Source organism: Equus asinus, chromosome X (assembly GCF_041296235.1).
Source record: "Equus asinus isolate D_3611 breed Donkey chromosome X, EquAss-T2T_v2, whole genome shotgun sequence".
Taxonomy (NCBI): Eukaryota; Metazoa; Chordata; class Mammalia; order Perissodactyla; family Equidae; genus Equus; species Equus asinus.
In genome coordinates, this window is record NC_091820.1 from 25801157 (window position 1) to 25822990 (window position 21834).

General features: G+C 37.6%; 1 protein-coding gene across 12 annotated transcripts in view; it reads right to left on the reverse strand.

The window, feature by feature from the left end:
• The window catches only part of DMD (dystrophin), a 2265680-nt gene that overhangs the window by 458047 nt on the left and 1785799 nt on the right, over positions 1-21834 (reverse strand). For all 12 annotated transcript variants that reach the window (XM_070503127.1, XM_070503123.1, XM_070503121.1 and 9 more), the window contains one exon: positions 7769-7958. In XM_070503127.1, the coding sequence (XP_070359228.1) occupies positions 7769-7958 (190 nt within the window). The remainder of the gene's footprint in view (positions 1-7768; positions 7959-21834) is intronic.

Here is a 21834-nt window from a genome sequence, read left to right on the forward strand (position 1 = left end):
AATAACAAAGCATGCATAGATTTCTAGGGCAACAAGGACTTGGTAAAAGCATTTGCATTTCAAAGTCATGGTGGTTTCATAGAGAGGTGTGTCAATTGAGAGGTGAATGTAGAAACTAGACTGAAAAACGTAAAGGACAATGGATGTTTAGGAAGTAAGAGTATTTCCATTAATCAACAAATTCTTATTAGGTGAATGATTTGAAACTTGCTTTTGGGTATCTTGGGCCTTTGCCTGGAATGCTGAGTCAGTTTAGAGTAACGGGTAAAATAGTAGGATGAGCTGAAGGTCAGAAGGTGAAACTTACGTTCAAATACTGACTTCTCTCTATGTGGTTGTGTGAGCTTAGAAGATGTTACCCAACTTCTCAAAGCTGCAGTTTTTTCATCTGTAGAAAGGCGAGGTTGATAGTACACCATGCAAGCAAAACCCCTAGCACACTGGCTGGCACATAGTAATATTAAACAAAATGTGAGCTATTATCATTATATATCCTAGTAATCGGAGAAATACACAGTGTTGTTAATCCCAGAAAACTAAACATTTCTTTAATAGGCTTTTATTTTGAATTATTTCCCTCTTAATCTGGTGTGATAAAACTCAAATCAGTTGATTTTCAAGGAAGCAGCCGTAGCTAAATTACTTGAGTACTCTAATTTTACTCTTCTCAACCAAAATAAAAATAATAATGGGAGCAATACCAGGTTTTCAGTGAGAATCAAATTAGAAAATGAAAGAAAAAGTGTTTTGTCAATTATAAAAATGAAAAAATTAGTTATTATTATGCTCATTATTAATTAACGTAATTTTGATCCATTGATTTTAAAGAGTACACTATCAGGTTTATGTCTTCAGTTTGACTTTTGTCTAATGGCAATTCATACCATTCATAAGGATCTTTCACTTGAAGAAAGCTTTTTCAAAGTGCTTTTATATTTATTACCTTATAAGATCCTCACAAAAGCTCTGTGAGGAATAAATGACAACCGTTATTAGGGGCTATCAAAACTGACTTTTCATTATGCACGGTGTCTTCTTCCCTACGTGGGCCTTCCTTCTGGTTTGTATATATAAAATTACAGCATCCAATAATTGAATTACAAAGCTATTCAATTTAGCACTTCCCTTGTATCATTCCAGATAATAGCTAACTTTAATGGCAATATCCAGAAAAGTAGGTTCTAAAGTTTCCAATACATTCAATTAATATATTTACATATGAAAGAGACCGTGGTAACATGGTCCAAAATGTTACAACCCTTATAATCGAATGACTAAATTCATCTGGCCTTAATTGAGGCGATAGTTGTTTTTCATCATTGGACAAAAATAAATGGATTCTTATTTTCTATATTTAGTCTCTCTTTCTGTAGGAGAGAAAATACCAGTCTTGAAACTTTGTCCTCATTAACTCCTCTTCTAAACTTTTAATTACTTTTACTATTTCTCTTTGGATTCTCTCTGTGATGGACAGGAAATTCAGAGTCCAAACCTGGAACATCATAAAGTACTGAATATAGTATGATGACAAACATGTGGCTCTTGAATACATTCTTGAGTACTGCAAGTCGTAGTATTGTGAATGTGTGTGACCTTTTTATAGCAGCTCCATGAGAACAAGAGGGAAAATAAAATTTTCCATGTTTATGTATAAGAAGAAACTAGTTGTCCCTATTGGAAAGTTTTTCAGGATCTTGGATACATTACCCAAATACTTTTACTTTTTCCACAGTATGAATTTTACACCAAAGCTTTGCTAGTTCTTTGCCTTTTTTCATGGTTAAACCATTAAGAGGGTTTCCACAGCTATGTTCCTTTGAATAACATAGAAGATGGCATCACTTAATACCGATTATGTGCTGCAATAAGTGATATCTTGGTGACCTTTCGGTGTATTTCTGAATGGAACATGGAGAAATGCAACTAACAATAACACAGATCTGTGTGTAATATCAAGTATTTCTATGGCTTCCATGTTGATGTCCTTCAATTTTATATCTTCAACCTAGATTTTTCTCCAAACTTTAGATCCATATTCACAGCTGCTTCAAAGGAGGTGATATTTTCATTTCTGTTACTCACAGATAACTCAAAACTGACCACATTCTTGACTTTTCCTACAACTATTTCTTCTCTTGAATTCTGCAATTCTGTGAAGGCACTCAGTCATGCAAATGGTAAGCGATCAGTGACTCCTCATCAGTGAATGTCCCATTCTCCCCTCACCTTTGCCTCTCATAAAGAACATCACAATGTTGATTTTTACCTCCAGATAGTTCACACATCTGTTTCATTTGTTCAACCTCACCACCTTAATTATCATTTCTTGCTTTGAATATTACAGAATTAACTTTCTAACTGTTGTTCCTGGACAGCTCCCATATCCCTCCAATTCATTCTCCTCATGGCTACCAAAATGACCTTCTAAAAACGTAAGTCTGCTTATTCCATCTCCTTGCTTAAAACAATGTTACGACTTTCCACAGACTACAGGTAAAGTCTACTCCCTTAAATATAGGTGGCAAGAGGGAGGAAAAGACAACTTACACATACTGAGCCCTTTGAGTCCAACACTGCCTCTCTGGTGAGCATGTTACATGTATTCTATCATTTAATCCTCACAAAATCCTGTGACCTAGTATACTCATAGCACGGAAGAGTATAATTGGGACTTCAAGGTTAGGCAACAAGTGGTAAAATAAGTGGTCTTTCTGCCTACAGGGCCCATACTCCGTTCATTGTGCCATGTTGTTTTTCTACATAATTTAGCTTCAGCTCATCTTTCCGATCTCATTTCTTGTAACCACCACACCCCAGCCATAGAGAAGTACCTTCGGATTCTCAAACTACCACCTTGTCCAGGACTTTGGACATACTGTTTCCTTTGCCAAAAAAATTTAATTTTTAATTCTTTTTAACTCTGTATACCTACCTAACTCCTAACACATTCTTCTAACTTTCTCTGAACAGAGGTTCTGAACCTTGGCCGGACATGAGGATCATGGACAGGACATGCTGCCATCAATCCAATCTGAATCTCTGGGGGTGGAACCTAGGGATCAGCATTTTTTAAAGCTCCTCCAATCTATAAGACCAGAAAACACTATCCCAGGGGAGTTTTCTGGCCTCTCTGGAAGGCTTACCTTAATCACCTTCCATTTTTACTAGGCCCTGCCTAGCCCTCTCCTACAATACTCATCACACTACTATGATTTTGTTTTAGCATATCCATCTTCACCTCCAGAATAGGAACATTCCAAAGTCAGATATCATATTCCAATACAGAGGCTTTTAAATATATGTTATGTAATGACCCAGTATGTACATACACACATATACACCCCTGCACTCTCTCTGTCTCTGTCTTTCTCACACATATGTGCATACAAGCAATTGAAACCAAAGATTCACAAAATAATACTGACTCACTTAAGAGTGACAGACTCTCTTATTTTCTATTAATTTTACTCCTTTCTATTTAACAAAAATGTGATACTAAGTGAAATAAGTTGGACAGAGAAAGACAAACACTGTATGATCTCTCTTACATGTGAATTCTAAAAAAAACAAGCTCACAGACATAAGACGCAGAGAGCAGATCAGCGGTTACAAGAGGTGGGAGGAGGGGGCTGAGAGAAATGGGTGAACCATTTCTTTTTTAGTTTAAATAAACTGAATACAAATTTAAAAAAATAAATGAAAAATGTGGATATCTATTAAATTGATTATACAATCTAGCACTTTGTCTAAACTGTTTTTGAAAAGCATCTCTCCAATCATGTTTGGATTGCTAGTCCCAACACGATATTAGGTACTTAACAGGTGTTGAATAAAGATTTGATGAATTAATCAAAGCGCTTAGGAAAATAATATATACAAAAATTTTACATATCCAAAACAGTAGTCAGCCATCACCAGGCAAAAGAAAAATATCAAGATTAACTTTCGTATTCTTTAGACACCAAAGTAGCAAGATTAAAAAATACATATAAAACTCAATTCAAATTGTAGCAACAGAAAGGAATACAAAGAGTTTCCTTTTCTTAGAATTAGAGATCCTCAGACCACCTCTCTATTCTCAGATGTCCCGAGAAATATGAGGATCCAATTTATTCAGCATACTAATTGTGTTACTAAGATTGCATTCTTCCTTCTTCTTTTGGAATTAACCAATGGGCCAAGATTTTTGTGAGAAACATTGAAGAAGCTACTTCCCCAATTTCAATAATGTATTAGAAATCTAAGAGATCTTAGTTTACGGGTGTACTCTGATGTACAATTCAAAATTTATCAGACTTGTTTCTCTGGAAATGTTTTGTCTAACAGAAGAGAATTTTTATAATGGGGGAAGTTGGGAGGAGATAGGGATAAAACAAAAGAAATCAGAGAAAGGGAGTGGGTTGAGAGATATAGCCTGAGACAGGACTCAGATCACAGATGAAGAAATCTCAAATATTAATTGCTCTGTAGTTTCTCTTGCTGAGAAAAAGATCCTAATTAGGCAACCTTTATGACCGTCTCTTTCCGCTACATACCCACACCCACACCCCTGCTTTACAAGCTGGTAGTACGATTCTGTCTTAGGGATGCTTAGGGAACCAGTTAAGATGGGTGAAATTCTTGTGAAATATTAGCAAAGATACAGAGTCTTTCCATTTTCAGTTAGTTACCCATGATTTTATGTTAGAACTCGGAATTGTGGATATATTTATCGATTCTCTGAGGCCCAAAGCAGAAACGTTTCGGACACAGGAAGAATCTGATTCAATCACGAATATAGTTCTTCATTTTAAGGATAAATTTGCAATTTAAAAATTCTCAAATTGTCACCTCTCAGGGCTCTATATGGTATTCTATAAAAATGTATTGGCTTTAAGATTCCAGCTAGATTGTCAGAAATAACACCATTTGTAAGAAAAATCTCCTCATCCTGAAGTACAAGGACAACTATAACGTCCTTGCTTTTAGTAAGGAAAGCAAATAACATTTTCTTCTACTATAAGGAAGAAAGTTTCATGGCTTTCGAGTGGAATTAATCAGGTTAATTCCATCCAGGAAGCACATGCTTCATAACACACATATGCTTATAGAACCCATGAATTGTGATTATTGCCGGAAGAATTAAATATCCTATGAAGGAGATGATAAAACAACAGTGATAGTCAGGTAGTCTAGCAAGAGGTGGAATCTCCATACATAGAACAACTAATTGACAGTCATCGAGCAAACTGTATTTTGGGAAGGTTTTCATCCCCTGTCTCCATTCAGCAGTGTTTGTATAAAGTAAAACATCACTGCTTCTGGCTAGACAGATATATAGGAATCTGTTGAGAGAGCTGTTGACCTGGGTAGGCATTTGGAGCTTCCTTTTTTAATGTGTAAGAACTATTCTTGCTTTACAGCATGAATCAAACAATGAATACAATGCTACCAGCTTTTTCAAATGAAGTGAAAAGGCATACCGTTACACCTTTTGCCTTCACACATACTATAGAAAATTCCTTCTGTTCAAAATAAAAAATTCATCTTCAGAGGGAAAAAAAAGCAAACCATTTAGCTGAAATACAGAAATTGCATGTAATCTAAGGCATAGAGTGATATTTACTTTCAAGCTGGGCATGTCCATTTGTTACTTTTAAACCCCAGTATCTTGATTCAATTCTGCCACTCGAAATGTGCCATTAACAATAATCAATAGTTTCACTAGAGTTTTTTTCTCATGCCATCTCCAAATCTTTCATCAAAAGACCATTATTCAGCCATCTAACTGAAAATCAGAGCTGGCTATAAATGTCCTTCCTATCTATGCAATGCAGTTTCAACCTCAGGCTACTGGAATTTATAGAAAACACAATATTAACTGAGAGGGAATGAGAAAATTGTCTCTGTTTTAAAATAATGTTGGAATCTTAGTTAGCCCGACTATAGCCAAGGGGAAAATGATATGTCTAAGGTTTTCAGGAACTCTAAGGGAGTTTCACGTGGCTTTTAAGAATAAATACATTTTTATGAGTAATACAGCATAAGCTAAAGAAAGTTTCCTCGGCATAACTTCCAAACGTTTTTGAAAGAAAGATCGGAAATCTAAACACAAAATCTAGTTTAGTCTCCATTCTTCCATAGTAAATACAGCTATGAAACATGGCAATTTCTTTTCTTTAATGATTCAGAATCTTGTGGTTTCTCAGGATTAGGAAATCACATAGGAATTTCCATTGTATAGTACTGAAGATATAAACATAAAATGTATAGGAGATAGATGGATATACCTTTGCATCAACCAGACTTATGCCCTAATTGAAGGAATGTTTTATTAAATCCCTATTATAAAATTATTTTGAGTCATGGGACTATTCTTTATTTTCAAAGTATCTGCTAAAAAAATCCATTTGAAGTTTTACTCTTTATTTACCACAGCTGATGAGAATATGTGAACCCACATATTTGTTAAAATTCTAGGATAGCTTTATGGATAGTTCCAAGGAGAAATAAAATTTTATTTATGAAAGATCATAAGTCAAATAAGTTACAGCAGAACACTTCTAACCAGTCATTTAAGAGTGACCAAAAAAATCCAGCCTTGCACTATTTTTACATTCTCAAGCCACGGGCGATATCTGTGAAGATAAAGTCAGGTATTGTTCTAAATAAACTACCTCCAAATGGTCAAACGAACTCAACATACATTGTGAAGGAGCAAGTGGGGTCCAAGGAGAATGAACAAGCAAGAATGAGGAATCCAAGGGCCTGTAAATTGCCACTGTGAGCTACTCTGTGCATAAGAGAGGCAAAGTAGATCAAATCTCACAGCAAAACAGAAAAAAAGGAAGAGAGAACAACGAGGAGGGGAGGAGAAGAAACTTGGCTTATTATGATTTGATTTTGGAATTATTTTTCAACCTAGGATATGCTATCGTTTTCTTCATCATAATTTAAAAATATGAGCAAATGAAGTTAGCCTAAAAAATTGATATTATTCTAACACTCCAAACTTTGAGATACTAGAAAAGTTTTTATATCAAGCCAGAAAACTCAACTGTACATCACAAAACTCTAATAGTTCACGAAAATTAAATCAGACACTGAAATTAAACTGGAAGAGTCTTCTTGAACTGCAGAATATGATTCTCACCAAGAGTTCATTTAAACACAACTACCCTCAACTTTGTTTTTCACTGTTTACGCACAGGAAACTTCATAGCAACAATCTTTGTTTCTAGGAAAAACAATTGTCTGAATATTGTATGATCATTAACTATGACAAATTTATCCATTTCATTTTGATTTTCACAGATCATGTTAGAAAGGAAGCTACAAAATGCCAGATTAACATTTCAAAATGTATTTGAAAGTAATGAAGGGAAACTGATTCAGTTAGCAATGCTAAATAAAACAGACAATTCGTACAGATGCTTTCCCTGTAAAATATTAAATAAACACTCAAAAATGGCAACTTCTTCAATCGAATCAACCAATTCCTAATTTATTTCTCTGAGCAAAGTTTCTCCTTGACCAAAGCTCTGGCTCTAGGTGTGAGTTTTTTCCTGGTCAAAAACAAGTACTGTTTCGAGATGGGGGTGTTAAAAGAAATAAGAAATGACTTTTCCCTTCTCCCTCTGCCTCTGTCCTTCTTGCCCAAATGCTTAATATATCAGGCCATACAAAACAACTATTTTATTTTGTCCTCAGTATATCAATTACGAGGACAAATTCTGGGCATTGTTCACGTGGATTCACAAGAGCGCTAAAGGAGAAACGCTTGACTTACCTGCCATTGTTTCATCAGCTCCCTTACTCCCTTGGAATCTTCTAGGAGCCTTTCCTTATGGGTGGCATCCTGCAGGACATTGGCAGTTGTTTCAGCTTCTGTCAGCCAGGCAAGAAACTTCTCCAGGTCCAGTGGGAACTGTTGCAGTAATCTATGAGTTTCTTCCAAAGCAGCCTCTTGCTCGCTCACTCTGCAAAGGAACAAACGTCCAGATGCAATTCTCCTCAAACATCAGAATGGCGCACCCAGTGAGCCCCATGAAAAGAGCAAGGATAAAGGGACTAAATTATGATATAGCAATAAAGGGGTGAGTTGTTGCTAAAACTCTTCTTAAAAGCAACAACAACTAGAAATAGCATATGTGTGTGTGTACACCCTATTATTTATATATATATATATATATATAGGACTTTTGGACTTTTGAAAATTCATATATGAACTTTCAAAAAAATCTTTTGTTAACTTCCTAGTTTTTACCGGTCAAATTTGGAAAGCTTGTTTTAATATGCTACAAAAGTTTAAGCTAACTTTTAAAGGCAAAACCCTAAAATCCCTATACCATGGTTATCTTTGATGTCACCTCAGGCAGGAAATAAGGGTTAGATAGGCAAGCAAAGACAAGAAAAATGCAAACCTAGAATAGAAAGTTGAACACTGGAGGGAAAAAGAGTAGGGGATTGGAGGGCAAAGGGGAATAAAAAGACTACAAGCAGAAATATACTATATTTCATAGAAACCATGGTACCAAATATCAATTTGCATAACACTAAACTAATATGTTCTCTTAGTTCTGACTATGGTGTTCGCTTTCAATTGCACTACCTGACGGTCATACAACTGAGCATATTTTCCAAAAGAAAAACTCTACGTGCAATGGACAAAGTAGAGCCTAAAAACCAGACAGACCTGGGTTCAAATCCTCATATTGCCTACCAACTGTGTGATCTGGCAAGTTGCTTAACCTCTCTGATTTCTGAGTTTCTCATCTGCAATGCATACCACTGTGATGAGAAGGCAAATACAATAATGCGTGTAAAGCTGAGTGCCTCGCAGATGATATACTTACACATTATATTGACTCAAAAATGTTAGCTCCCTCTGTCTACACTCCATTCTCATTTCTCCAGTCTTTTAGAAGGGGTGAACCAAATTCCCTAATGACACAAAAATCTAAAAAAAGATTATTCATATTTTCTGACAACATATATAACGCATGCATTGTGGATACAGGCACCTATGCCCTCAGTAAACATCTACATAATAATAGCGCGGGGGCGTGGGGGGGGGCGGTGGTGGAAAATTGCCTTAGGCAGTAACAGTCCCATCTAAAAAGATTCAGGTAAATTTTGTCTGCAGTGAGGAAATTAGTACTCTATTTCAATGCCATATTTGCCTCCTATTACTACACAAACACTTTCTGGGATTAAACATAAGCTAAAAATGGATTTTAAAAAATTGAACACTCGAATATGATACACACTGCTTGTTAAGATGTGATGGTCCATAATTATGCAAAATTGCAATTTATTTCAGCAGCAAATTTATCATGGGATGTGCAAACCAGGCAATAAACAACTCCTGCCGAGCCAGCGGCAGCAAAGCCCTGGGAAGAGCTGTTTATTCATCATGGGTGAGGTTTTCGCTGAGCATACAGTCTCCACAGTGGAGTTTCGGCGCTCGTACTGGATAAAAATCTTCCGTCTGCATTCACTGGTGGAGGGGAGAATAGGGCTATGAGGATGCAGCGACTGGAAAAAAAGGAAGCATTGCCCTAAGCTATTTATCAACTCCTAAATAAACTTTAATACCGCACAGCTGAAAGGTAGCTTGGCGTTCTGGTTGGGCAAATCAGTTAAACCTCTTGTAGCTCAAAGGCTAACCTAGACTGCTGGGTCCCTGCCTGTCTAGTTTTCAGGCAACTATCAATGCAGGCAGACATCTCAACATTATTATTTATTCATTTATCTTTTAATTTGTGCATGATTTAAAAATTCAGAAACATTGTAACAGCACTGAGAGTCTTCATGTCACAATCTCGCATGAAACGTACAGGTTGAGGCATATGTCACTGCTGACATCTGACTCTTTCTGACCTGCAAAAGCGGCAATTTCATCCAGTTCAAGCTAGTATTTCTCAGTTGGCTTGCGCATCAGACATCACTAAGACTTACTCTATCTCCAGCTCAAAATTTGGGATAGAAATAAGCTGTCACATTCCAGAAGACGAACGCAGGGTTAGACATTGACATATTTTCTAACAGACTCCAATTCTACACAAAATAAAAGGACAATATGAAACTCACTCACGGCAGAGTGAAGCTTAGAGAATTAGATCCTGTGCATTTTATTATCAGCTTCATCTTCATGATGAGCTGTACTTGATGCATCTCAGCTCCTCCATCCTTAAACTAGAAACACCACTTACCCTCCGCTTCCAGAGATGGGAACTAGTAAATAACTTTCAAAGAGATACTTGTAAAATGTGATGCACATAAATCACACGAAAGGGTTCTACGGAAACAATGAGATTTCCAGCCAAATCCTACCAGTGAGTTTGCTGCTTTGTAAATTAGGCCCTTAGGGGAGAACAGCAACTCCTTCAGGACAGTAAGGTACCATTTTCCTAAACGATACCCTCGTGGTCAGAAATACAGACATCAGGCTGAATATTTTCTAATTTGGAAAATTCAATGGCAGCAGCAGCAGAAAATCTCTTCAAACGAGCTCCTTCATAGGCCTCTTTGATCAGAGGTGAGATTATTTCCTGCTTGTGTGGGAGTTTTCAGGCTACATCCTTTCTCCTGAGATCAGCCTACATACACTGAATTCCTAAATTTTAATTGTGCCAAGTCTAGATTAGAAATGAGTCAAGGGTACTTGTATGCCACATTTGTGCATTCAAAATAGTTCTGAATATATCTCATACTTTTTAATTTTCCATAACCATATGGCTTTAATGGCTTATATGATAAATAAAAAATGAGAAATAATGAGTGTCATAAAGAAATAAAAAAAATTGACTTGCAACCAAACTAAAGATCATGAACATGGATTATTTTTTCAATTCCTCTGCCCAGGTTATCAAATTATAGACTCTGGATAAAATTATGCTGAATTTTAAAAGTAACAATGACCAGATATGAGAAATAATAATAATGCTTTACAAATATAGTCTACTTTTCAAAATACTTCTTTACATAACAAATTTTAATAATCAGCTACTCCAGCTTTATAAGGTACAAAAATGGCTGAGAATTTGGTGGAGTAGGGAATGGTATGGTGACATCAAAAGGTTTTCTTTCTACGCATAAGGGCACCAGAAACCATTCTCAGTATGTACATATGGGCAGTGTGGTACAGTGGTTCGCAAAGTATGGCCCACGGACCAGCACCATGAGCATCATCTAAGAACTTATTAGAAATGCAATTTCTCAGGGCCGGCCCAATGGTGTAGCAGTTAAGTTCACATGCTCCGCTTTGGAGGCCTGGGGTTCACTGGTTTGGATCCCGGGTGCGGGCATATGCACAGTTCATCAAGCCATGCTGTGGCTGCGTCGCACATATAAAGCAGAGGAAGATAGGCACAGATGTTAGCTCAGGGCCACTCTTCCTCAGCAAAAAAAGAGGAGGATCGGCAGCAGATGTTAGCTCAGAGCTAATCTTCCTCAAAAAAAAAGAAATGCAATTTCTTAAGTCCTACCCTACACCTGCTAAATCTGAAACTCTGTGTGTAGAGTCCAGCATTTTAACAAGCCTTCCAGGTGATTCTGATATACGCTAAAGTTTGAGAACTGCTGCTGCTGGAAATCAAACTTTGAGAACTACTGGTGCAGTGGCTGCTATGCTGGGCTGCCCAGACGCCTCTTCAGGACTGAAATACATTTGTCCCAGCTTCTGGGAAAGCTGCTGGAGGCAGGCGGCATCCAATGACTGGCTAATGTGTGGCTATAATAGTTATATATAATAAAATATAAATATAAACGTAAATATATATAGGCCTTGCCCCCTTGCTCCTACTCAGGACAGGAGGGGAGCGGAGGGGAGGGGAGGGGAGGGAGGGAGAGAGGGGAGGGGAGGAAGGTTGATTGATGTTGTGGTTGCAACTGCACTGAAGCCCAGCTTCTCCTTCCGTCCTATCCTGCTTCCTTCACTTTCCTCCCATCACAGGTGGTAACCCTGAGAGCACGCTTCAATAAAATTCCTGCACATTTATCGCTTTCTCAGAATCTGCCTTCTGGGGAATCTGACCTGCTGAATTGTCATACCAAATAAGGATTTAAAAAGTATACTTTCTTAAGAAACGTATGTGGAGAAATACTTGCACAGATTGTGGTCTCCAAAGGGAACAGGACAGAGGAATCTCACACAGCAATCGAGCCTGAAGAGCTCCACACCTTTGGTTGCCCTTTAAGGAGACCTATAGATAATGCAGAGTTGCATTATCACCAGTTAGAAGCAAGAATTTATACTGAAGGGGCAAAGGGCTGGAGCTACAAAGCTCAGTACAGCCCTGCGCCTGCCCAAGAAGGTGATCATCCGGAGACAACGCTGCATAAAGAGGAAGAATCTCAGAAGGCATGTCTTCAGCATCTCCATTTTCTTTTTAAGAACTGATTATCAGTGAGGCAATCAGATGAGTAATACTTGGATCTGTCACTACACACACACACACACACACACACACACACACACACATCATAGTATTTCTGAATAAATCTCTGAGACTCCAGATTGTCTATTAAGTTGAACATGACCAATTTCTTATAGGTCAACCTAATACATAAAAAGCAAAAGGGAAACTTACTACTTTCCAAGCCAAGGCTGATGAGCTTAACTGATGTATAGACAATATTCCACTGTTACCTACATGGATGGACAATACTCCATTAACGTGCTGCAGGACTTATAATCAAACAGAAATAAACACATCGAATATCTTTTGGGAAAAAAAGGCTGAATCTGATATAGAAGGCTGTTTTGCCCAGGTGTTTCTGTAAGTGTGACAAATTGGGGAAATTCACAGCATTCAGTCTTCCGCCACATGACACTTCCATCTGTGCCCTGGTATTGTCATGGAGTAACCAAACAAAATACTCTAAATCTTTCCTTCCCGGTTTATTTGCATTTTAACCACTATCATTTCCTATGGTGTTTTTACGGGAAGGATTACAGGATAACAATTTTTTCCTTTTTTGCTTGTTAGATATAGGTCAGACAGAATGAGCACCTCGGTAGCATCTGGACTTAGGACCAAATGGTTTTTAGCAACATCGAACACTAAAATTCTCTGTAACCATAACAGTCTCAACTAGTTTGCTAGTGAATAAATTACATTTTGATGTGTTTTGTTTTAAAAAATAAGTTTATGTTGTATTTTCCAGGGGCAGCTAGAATTTTATTACCTATGGCTATACAGCAGTTTGTAGAAAGGATTCCTTTCAATCTCTAGCAATTCTATTAGTAATTTGCACTAATGAGAAGCACGACTCTTAAGCAAAATCCTTCAGTAATGTTTGGTGTAGCATCCCAGTAGTTCCCTTTCTAGGAACAACTCTAAGACTGTGGCTTTATCCATCTTTGGGCAACATCTCCCTGGAAATATGACTACAGAAGGCTTGTGGCAATGAGGGGACATTTCTCTTTTCTCTTCTGTTTTCAAACTGTAAAGAGAGAAATATACTTGGACCTTTTAATTTAACTATTGACACAGGGTGACAGAGGAAGGCTCCAAGGTACAGCACAGAAAATAAATTTTTAAAGCTAACCCCCATCTAGCTCTTTAAATGTTTCGAGTCCTGTTCAGACTTATTCTCACATCATTGCACAAGGTATTCCCAATGTTTTCTACCTATAGTCGGCTTCTGTTTTTCTTTGTATGCTTTTCGTTGGACATTTCATTCCCTCTGAATGGCTTCAACCTTTGCACAGAATAAATTTAAATTTGAACCTCATTCTTGGTTCCACATGCCTACCAAAATCTCCTTCATTAAGCCATCCATGCGTCTATTCCACATTTATTATGTGCCAGGATTTATGCTTGGTGATGGTGACACAAAAGTCAACGAGACATGGACTTTGGCATTTAACACATGCGAGTCTGGTGGAGGAGAGAGGCAAACATTTAAGTATAGTCACAATGTGATTAGGGCTATAATTCCTTTGGATCCCTACCAGTAGCTCAGATGTAATGCGCATCACACTGTTTTCAAGAACTTCTATCTCAATTTGCCTAATAAGTGATAAATCTATCTTTAAACATTTTTTTGCCTTTTCCTATCAAAGGAAGAGGGGATCACCTAGCTGGGCTTTATCTTCAAAACAGTGAGGGATGCTCAATACAAGTTTGCCTAATTGAACTGATTTTCATAAAAATAAGAAACCTTCTAGATATATGGTACAGCTTATCGCATGTTTCCTTTTGCTGTTGGCAAGTTGATTCTGAGAGAACTGTAAAGACTTTGCCAAGGCTGCACACAAATAAGTGGCAGAATTGGGATTATAGCCCAAGTCTTGGGTCCTAGAAAAATTTTTTGAACTCTGAAAATAGATACTGATGTCCACTGCTCTCCGATATAGTCATTGTAGTAAAAGAAAGAAAAGTACAGGGAAGGCTACGCCAGTGAACTCTGGCCTTCATTTTGGAGCACAAACTTAACTATTTGTTACTTTACCATAAGCAGGGGCACTGAAACACATAAAAACCTCCACAGATGGGAACACACACAAGCAGAAATATTCTCCCACCTTAACTACAGCAGAAAGATCTAGCTGGTCTTCGCTTCAAAACAAAGAAATCCATTTTCAATGCAAATTTGCTGTTCACCGACATATGAATTAACGAAGTTTTCATCCCCTCTCTCCTGAGTCTGGTACTAAATTACTCAAACTCTCCAGAGTTAATTGGAAACCACGACCTAAATGTTCCCAAAGTATTGCTGATTAGTTCTCAGAAAACTCATTCCCTTCTTTCGTCACCCCAGACAACACAGGATGACTTTTTAACATGTGCAGAAGCAACACACTTGCACAAAAAATAGATTAGTCCTCTTACGAGAAACCACAGCTTTGAAGCTATCCATTGAAACGTCAATGATACAGATGTCTTAGTAAAAAAAACGTTACCTAAACTTTACCTTTAGATAGTAAGAGAGTATAGGCATTATCAATCATGTAAAGAATTTTAAAATACATATTCCATCTCTTTCATCTTTTTCCTACTCTACGAACATTTTTAAAATTGAGATTTGCACAATATACCATTAGGGAGACAACCATAATTATATAGTTTCCTAAAACCATTGGGACATTTCTGAAAAGAAAATATTAGGAGACAGCAGTAAAAAATGTACTTTCTACTATCCTTTGCATTACTCATTTCATTTGATTTGTGTTTCTGTCATATACCACTGAGAAAAATTAGTTGATAAAAGAAGTGTACAAAATATTATGAACGGGTGAAATACTCAAAATATATGTATTTTCCCATTTTGGATTGTTAACAAAGAGATTAACAATCTTTAATCGCAGATGTACATTTTTTTATTTTTCTACTGATGCAATACCTAAAAGGCACTATTTGAGGAAATTTAAAAATAATGTTGGGAGTAATTGACCACATTTGGTTTGGTTCATATACAGAGATTCAAAATATTACTTTGGATATTTATGGAACTATAAAAGATCTTCAGAAAAAATGCAGTTACACTACCTTCTAGATAAATACAAACTTAGAATAGTGGTGGGCTTCTAGTTAGGCAGAATTTCTACTCTAAATAAATTCTCAATGATCTGTATAATGTGAGTCCTTAAGTTGGTTTTTGTCACTTGTAGCGTTAAGTTCTTTAAAAGATACGTTTCCTAATGTTGATAAACTAGATGGAGTAGCTTTCTTCTCTTCTAAAAGGTTATAGGAAAATTAGCATAGAAACCATAGCCTAGGCTCATCTCTTGAAAGTTTCACAAGACTGTACAAACAAATATGCATTCCCATCTGCAATAACTTCGAGAGAAACAGAAGAGTAGATTGTTAAATGTTGATACATAATATTCATAAGACAACAAGGCAGGTTGGTTCAGTTTTCTAAGATTAAAAGGCAAACATATAGCAGATTCCCTTTAAAAGGAAAGAAGTGGCTAAAAACATATCATCAACAGATAGAAACTTACAGAAGAGGTCCATCAATGGAATTTGTATTTGTGTGAAGAAAAAAATTATGATCCCTTTGCTTATCATCTTCAGCAGCCATCTAAGAGCCCTATTAGGATCAATACTGCACTTTGGACTTGAGGTAGGCCTGAGGATTTTATTCGAAAAGAGGGCATTACAGGGGCCGGCCCGGTGGCACAGCGGGTAAGTGCGCACGTCCTGCTTTGGTGGCCCGGGGTTCGCCGGTTCGGATCCCAGGTGCAGACACGGCATCGCTTGGCAAGCCATGCTGTGGTAGGGGTCCCACATATAAAGTAGATGAAGGTGGGCACGGATATTAGCTCAGGGCCAGTCTTCCTCAGCAAAAAGAGGAGGATTGGTGGCAGATGTTAGCTCAGGGCTAATATTCCACCCCCCCCCCCAAAAAAAGAGGGCATTACAGTCAGTCATAAAATATTTATATTCTTATGAAATAATAAGAAATTATAGTACCTATGATTGCAGCATTCTCACAACAGTAACTTAATAAATGCTTGCTAATGATACAGAGATTATCTGAAGTCTGTATCTTTTGAGAAATGTTTTACATATAAAAATATCTAACAAGAAAATCAAACACTTCACATGTTTACTAGAAATTTTACAGTAAAATACATTTTTATAAGACTGACTGAGAAATGAAGTAACCATTAATCTCTCAAAGTGATTAAGTCTTGGTAGATTCTAAAAGAATTGCCCTTTTAATTTTGAAGCCCTTTTAATGGCCCAGATATGATTTACAAGACTTGTAAATCAGATATGATTTATAAGATTTGTAGAATTACAAATAGCTTGAGCTAATTAAAACTGATGATGAAAATAAAGATTTAAAGTTTCTTGCTTTCTTACTTTTAATGACTAGGGGGAGAAACTGCATTTAAAAGAACTAGATACTTTGAAATGCATTGGCGGCCTTTTATAAGATCAATTCAAATTTGTGAAGAATGGTCTTAAATTAAGGATTTTCCAATTAAAACTACAACACAAAAGAAATGAATCTGAGAGCTACAAATTCTTTCAGGAATCCTCTTACTTATGAATGCACCACTTACAAAAAGTCCCTATATGCTCCTCCTTCATTTTCATCCTCCTCCTCCTCCTCATCATCCATCATGATCAACTTATTGTAAACTCCTTCAGGGCAAGGATTCATACCACAGTTCCTGGTATTTAATAGACAGGTAATAAATTCAAATAAAATTAATAAACCTACTATCAGGGGCTGGTCTGGTGGCACAGTGGTTAAGTGTACATGTTTCGCTTCTCAGCAGCCCAGGGTTTGCCGGTTCGGATCCTGGGTTCAGACATGGCACCAGTTGGCACGCCATGCTGTGGTAGGCGTCCCACATATAAAGTAGAGGAAGATGAGCACGGATGTTAGCTCAGGGCCAGTCTTCCTCAGCAAAAAGAGGAGGATTGGCAGCAGTTAGCTCAGGGCTAATCTCCCTCAAAAATCAATCAATCAATCAATCAATCAATCAATAAACCTACTATCAACCAGGCACAGGTTCTAAAAATGAGAAGGTCACAGTCCTTTTTTTTGTGCTAAGGAATATTTGCCTTGAGCTAACATCTGCTGCCACTCTTCTTCTTTTTGTATGTGAGCTGCCACCACTGCATGACCACTGGCAGATGAGTGGTGTAGGTCCTCACCTGGGAACCAAACCTGGGCTGCCAAAGCGGAGCACACCCAACTTAACCAGCAGGCCACCAGAGCTGGCCCCACAGTCCCTTGTTCTTAAAAAGTCTTACAAATCAAAATTACTTCTTGATGTGAATTTATTAAATAATCATTTATATCCATAAAGAAATTTAAAGTTTATACATTGCTTTCACATACATTATTTCAGTTGAACCTCACAATAATTTATAGTTATCATCTTCGTTTGTTAGAGAAAATTGATTACATAGTAGACTATTATGCAGTTATAACAAAGATGTTTAAAAAAGAGAACGAGCAATGCTGTGACCAAAATTGTGTTTTGCTTTGTAGAAATGTAGATATTAAATCTACGGTGCTTGTATCTTTTATCAAGTTGTACTAGCAGTGAAAGTGAAATGGTGGACTATTTCATTAGGCAGTACATTGCATTTAATTGTCAATGAGTGAATTTCTGCTACTCTTACATGAAAACAATGTATTTTCTTTTGAATTTTTATTTTTTTAATTTTTAATTTACTTATTTATTTGTTTTTAGGAAGATCAGCCCTGAGCTAACTGCTGCCAATCCTCTTCTTTTTTTGCTGAGGAAGACTGGCCCTGAGCGAACATCTGTGCCCATCTTCCTCTACTTTATATGTGGGACACCTACCACAGCATGGCTTTTGCCAAGCTGTGCCATGTCCGCACCCGGGATCCAAACCGGCGAAACCCGGGCTGCCAAAGCAGAACGTGTGAACTTAACTGCTGCACCACCGGGCCGGCTCCTCTTTTGAATTTTTAAAATGCACTCCTGCAATGTTAATTCAAAGTATTTTTTTAGGTGCATTGCAAAAACAGAGGGCACAACAAACAATAACTTCTCTCAAAATTAACCCATTACTTTGGCAAATTTTTCTGATTGCCTATAAGCTTGATCCTGGTCCAGACATATCATGTACTGAAAGGGCCTTAAAAGTCATCTTGTTCAAGCACGCATTTGGCTCTATCAGGCAACACACTCCTACCCTCCCTGCTTTGTATCACCCATAAGTTTGAATGGGCATCCCCTCTGTACTCCACTTGAGTTCTGTCAAAAACATCCCGTGTGGGGGCTGGCCGGGTGGCGCAGCAGTTAAGTGTGCGCGTTCTGCTTCAGCGGCCCGGGGTTCACTAGTTCGGATCCCGGGTGCAGACATGGCACCGCTCGGCAAGCCATGCTGTGGCAGGCGTCCCACGTATAAAGTAGAGGAAGATGGGCATGGATGTTAGCTCAGGGTCAGTCTTCCTCAGCAAAAAAGAGGAGGATTGGCAGCAGATGTTAGCTCAGTGCTAATCTTCTTCAAAAAACCCCCAAAACATCCAGTGTGTCAGTGATGAGAACAGAACCTTGTGGCACAGCACCAGAGATCTTCCGTCACCGCTTACCACTGATCTATTAATCGACATCCTTTGTGTAAAAGCATGAAATGTTTTCTAAACTCTTCAATTTACCTTGCATCTAGCCAGTATTTCTGCAACTTATTCACAGAATATAATGAAAGATCTTGCCAAATGCCCTGATGAAATGCAAATAGACTGCAGCATTCTGCTTACTTACCAGTCTAAAATTCCTTCAATGTACAAAATTATTTTAGCCTCAAACATATCAGTAATATAGGTTTTATTTATCTCTATACACGTATGCATTTGTGTTTATTTTGCTAAATTACCTGGCTAATCTCTTTAAGGAATGGGTTCCTCTTTCTCTTACACCCTCCATCTAAGCAGCATTCATCGTTTTAAATGACTTGGGGAAGTATGGTAATATCTCCCGTGATGTTTATATAGAATTTAACTGCATTTGTCAACATCTAGTTAGAATGCAATTAATACAGCTATGGGAGGGGTGTCATCATCACTCTTTTGGGGAGACCATGCCATTCAATAAAGGTGTTAGAAACAGATTATAACTGCAGTTATTATTACAGAATTTTTAAAGACTTTGCTAGACAATCCAGCAGATCTTCAATGTTTGCTCATTTCATTCAATCTTGTAAAAATGGCAACTGTGTCACCAAGGAATAGATTAGGTCCTCAGAGAACATTGTTATTTCATTAATCCACAGATCAGTTCTTGTCTGGAAAAATATTGAATCAAGTTTTACAGACCACACAACACAGGCTTTCTGGAACGTGAGGGAGGAACGGTGAACTAAGATTGAAGAGTGTTACCCGCATTCCATGGAGCGGGGTGGGGGTGGGGCTGGAGATGGTAGACTTCCTGCACAACAAACTGTCCCAAGTCCCACAGCACTTTTGAATGTCCCAGTGGACGCTCATATAGGGGGAAACTCTGTTTATAAACACCTGAACCTAGAACTTAACTCGATTTTACATATAAACATAAAATACTTCTGTCAAGGTTTTAATACACATTGAATTTTTCAGAAATGCAACTGCCATGAAAATCCAAGGAAAATTTTACTTTGTGTTGTTAGGAATTTTGCCAAGGGCTGCTCAGCATTTTGGAAATTTACACTGTGGATGGTCAGTGTTGCTCACGGCATCTGAGTCCCATACAACACACTGGTGTCATTCTGCATTCGTTGATATTGCACTCCTAGTATAATCATCTAAAAACTTCACTTGTGTTCTAGTATGATCTTGAGTGAATAATTGCCTACTGAATAGCTGCATAATATTTTATTATAAATGACATATTTCTCTTTAAAATTAAAGTCAGGGCATCATTTGAAAAAATTGTGTCTATAGGTAGGGTATATTATCTACGAATTTTGGTTTATGATAGTAAAGAAGGTGTTACATAGTAATTGTTAGAAAAGAAAGGGGGGTGGCATTGAATCTGAGAAAGTTGAAAACCAATGATAGAGAGCTACAGGGAAATTTCAAGATGAAGGGTGTCATACTGAAAATAAATAGAATTTTTAAAGGAGCGAATGAGGATATTTTCCCCCTGTGCATCCAATCCCTGATCCTCACAGCTCCACAGAGAACAAAATCACATTTTAAAAATTGCTCTTATATGGCCAGCTGTGACTACCGGTGAACCTGAGGTCTACTTCATATACGAACCTGAATTAAAAACAGCCAGCCCTTTAGTCAGTTCAGAGCCCACATTCTTGATTACATTTGACACAATAATCATCATCACATCTTAAGACTCAAATCAGCCTGACATGCTCGACTCAGGGCTGCTTCTCCCAATTAGCTGAAAATTGCAGCCCAGCTGAGCTTCTAGGGAATAAGTTTACATTTACAATTTCGCTGTGGCAAAAAGGCAGCGAACGTGACGGAAGGAGCAAATCGACTTTCTAACTTAAACGAGAACTACTTTATTTTAAGTTCACCTAACTCCGGTAAACCTGTTTTGACAGGAATGAAAAAGTGTAAGCTTTTTTTGTTATTATTTTTTAAAAATATACACAGCTTAAGATAGCTTGAGTCAGGACTAGAAAGGAGAAATAAATACATACTATGAATATTTCTAAAAATTATTTTCCGAATGAGAGCTTTCAGAAGGGACAGTCTTTTTATGTAAAAGATATATTCAAAATAATTTGCAATTAATGGATGGGTGTATATTATTTGAAAGCAAAAAGTGAACAGATATCAGAGAACTAAGGAATGAATTTCCAAATAAGATGCTAACACGAGAACACTGTGTGTGTGACACAAGTGTTATTCTGCATATCTGGCTCAAAATCATTTCTCTTCTATATTCCTAGGAGAAAAATAATCAAGGAAATTTTTGTGCAGTTTAGCTCCTCAATTATGAGGCCTTTCTATCCAGATCAAGGCAGTTTGCACACACTATGGAAAAAACGGAGAAGAGCAAGGGAGCCCCACTCATGGCAGCATTCCAGATGGCTGTGCTGAAGATTTGCTCAGAGAACAATGCCCTTATGTGCCATTTTCTAAGCGGATAACAGCACAGACCCTGAAGAGAAAAATATACAGATGAGACAAAGAGGAGTCTAGAAAAGTAGGAAAAATACTGAGGAGCAGAAGACCTGGAAAAGCGAGAAGATTCTGGAGAGGGCTGAGACACAAGGCATTTTGTAGCCACTGGGCAGTAGGTATATAAGACCTGACAAGGTACAAGAACCCACGGGAGGCAAATGCCAGAAATAATGGAGAAACGCCATGGAGGCTGAGGAGCAGATAAAAAGGAATAGAGAGTGAGGCAAAGCTGGGGACAGGAGCATAAGAAATGTGATAGAAATAACAAGAGAGGAGGCA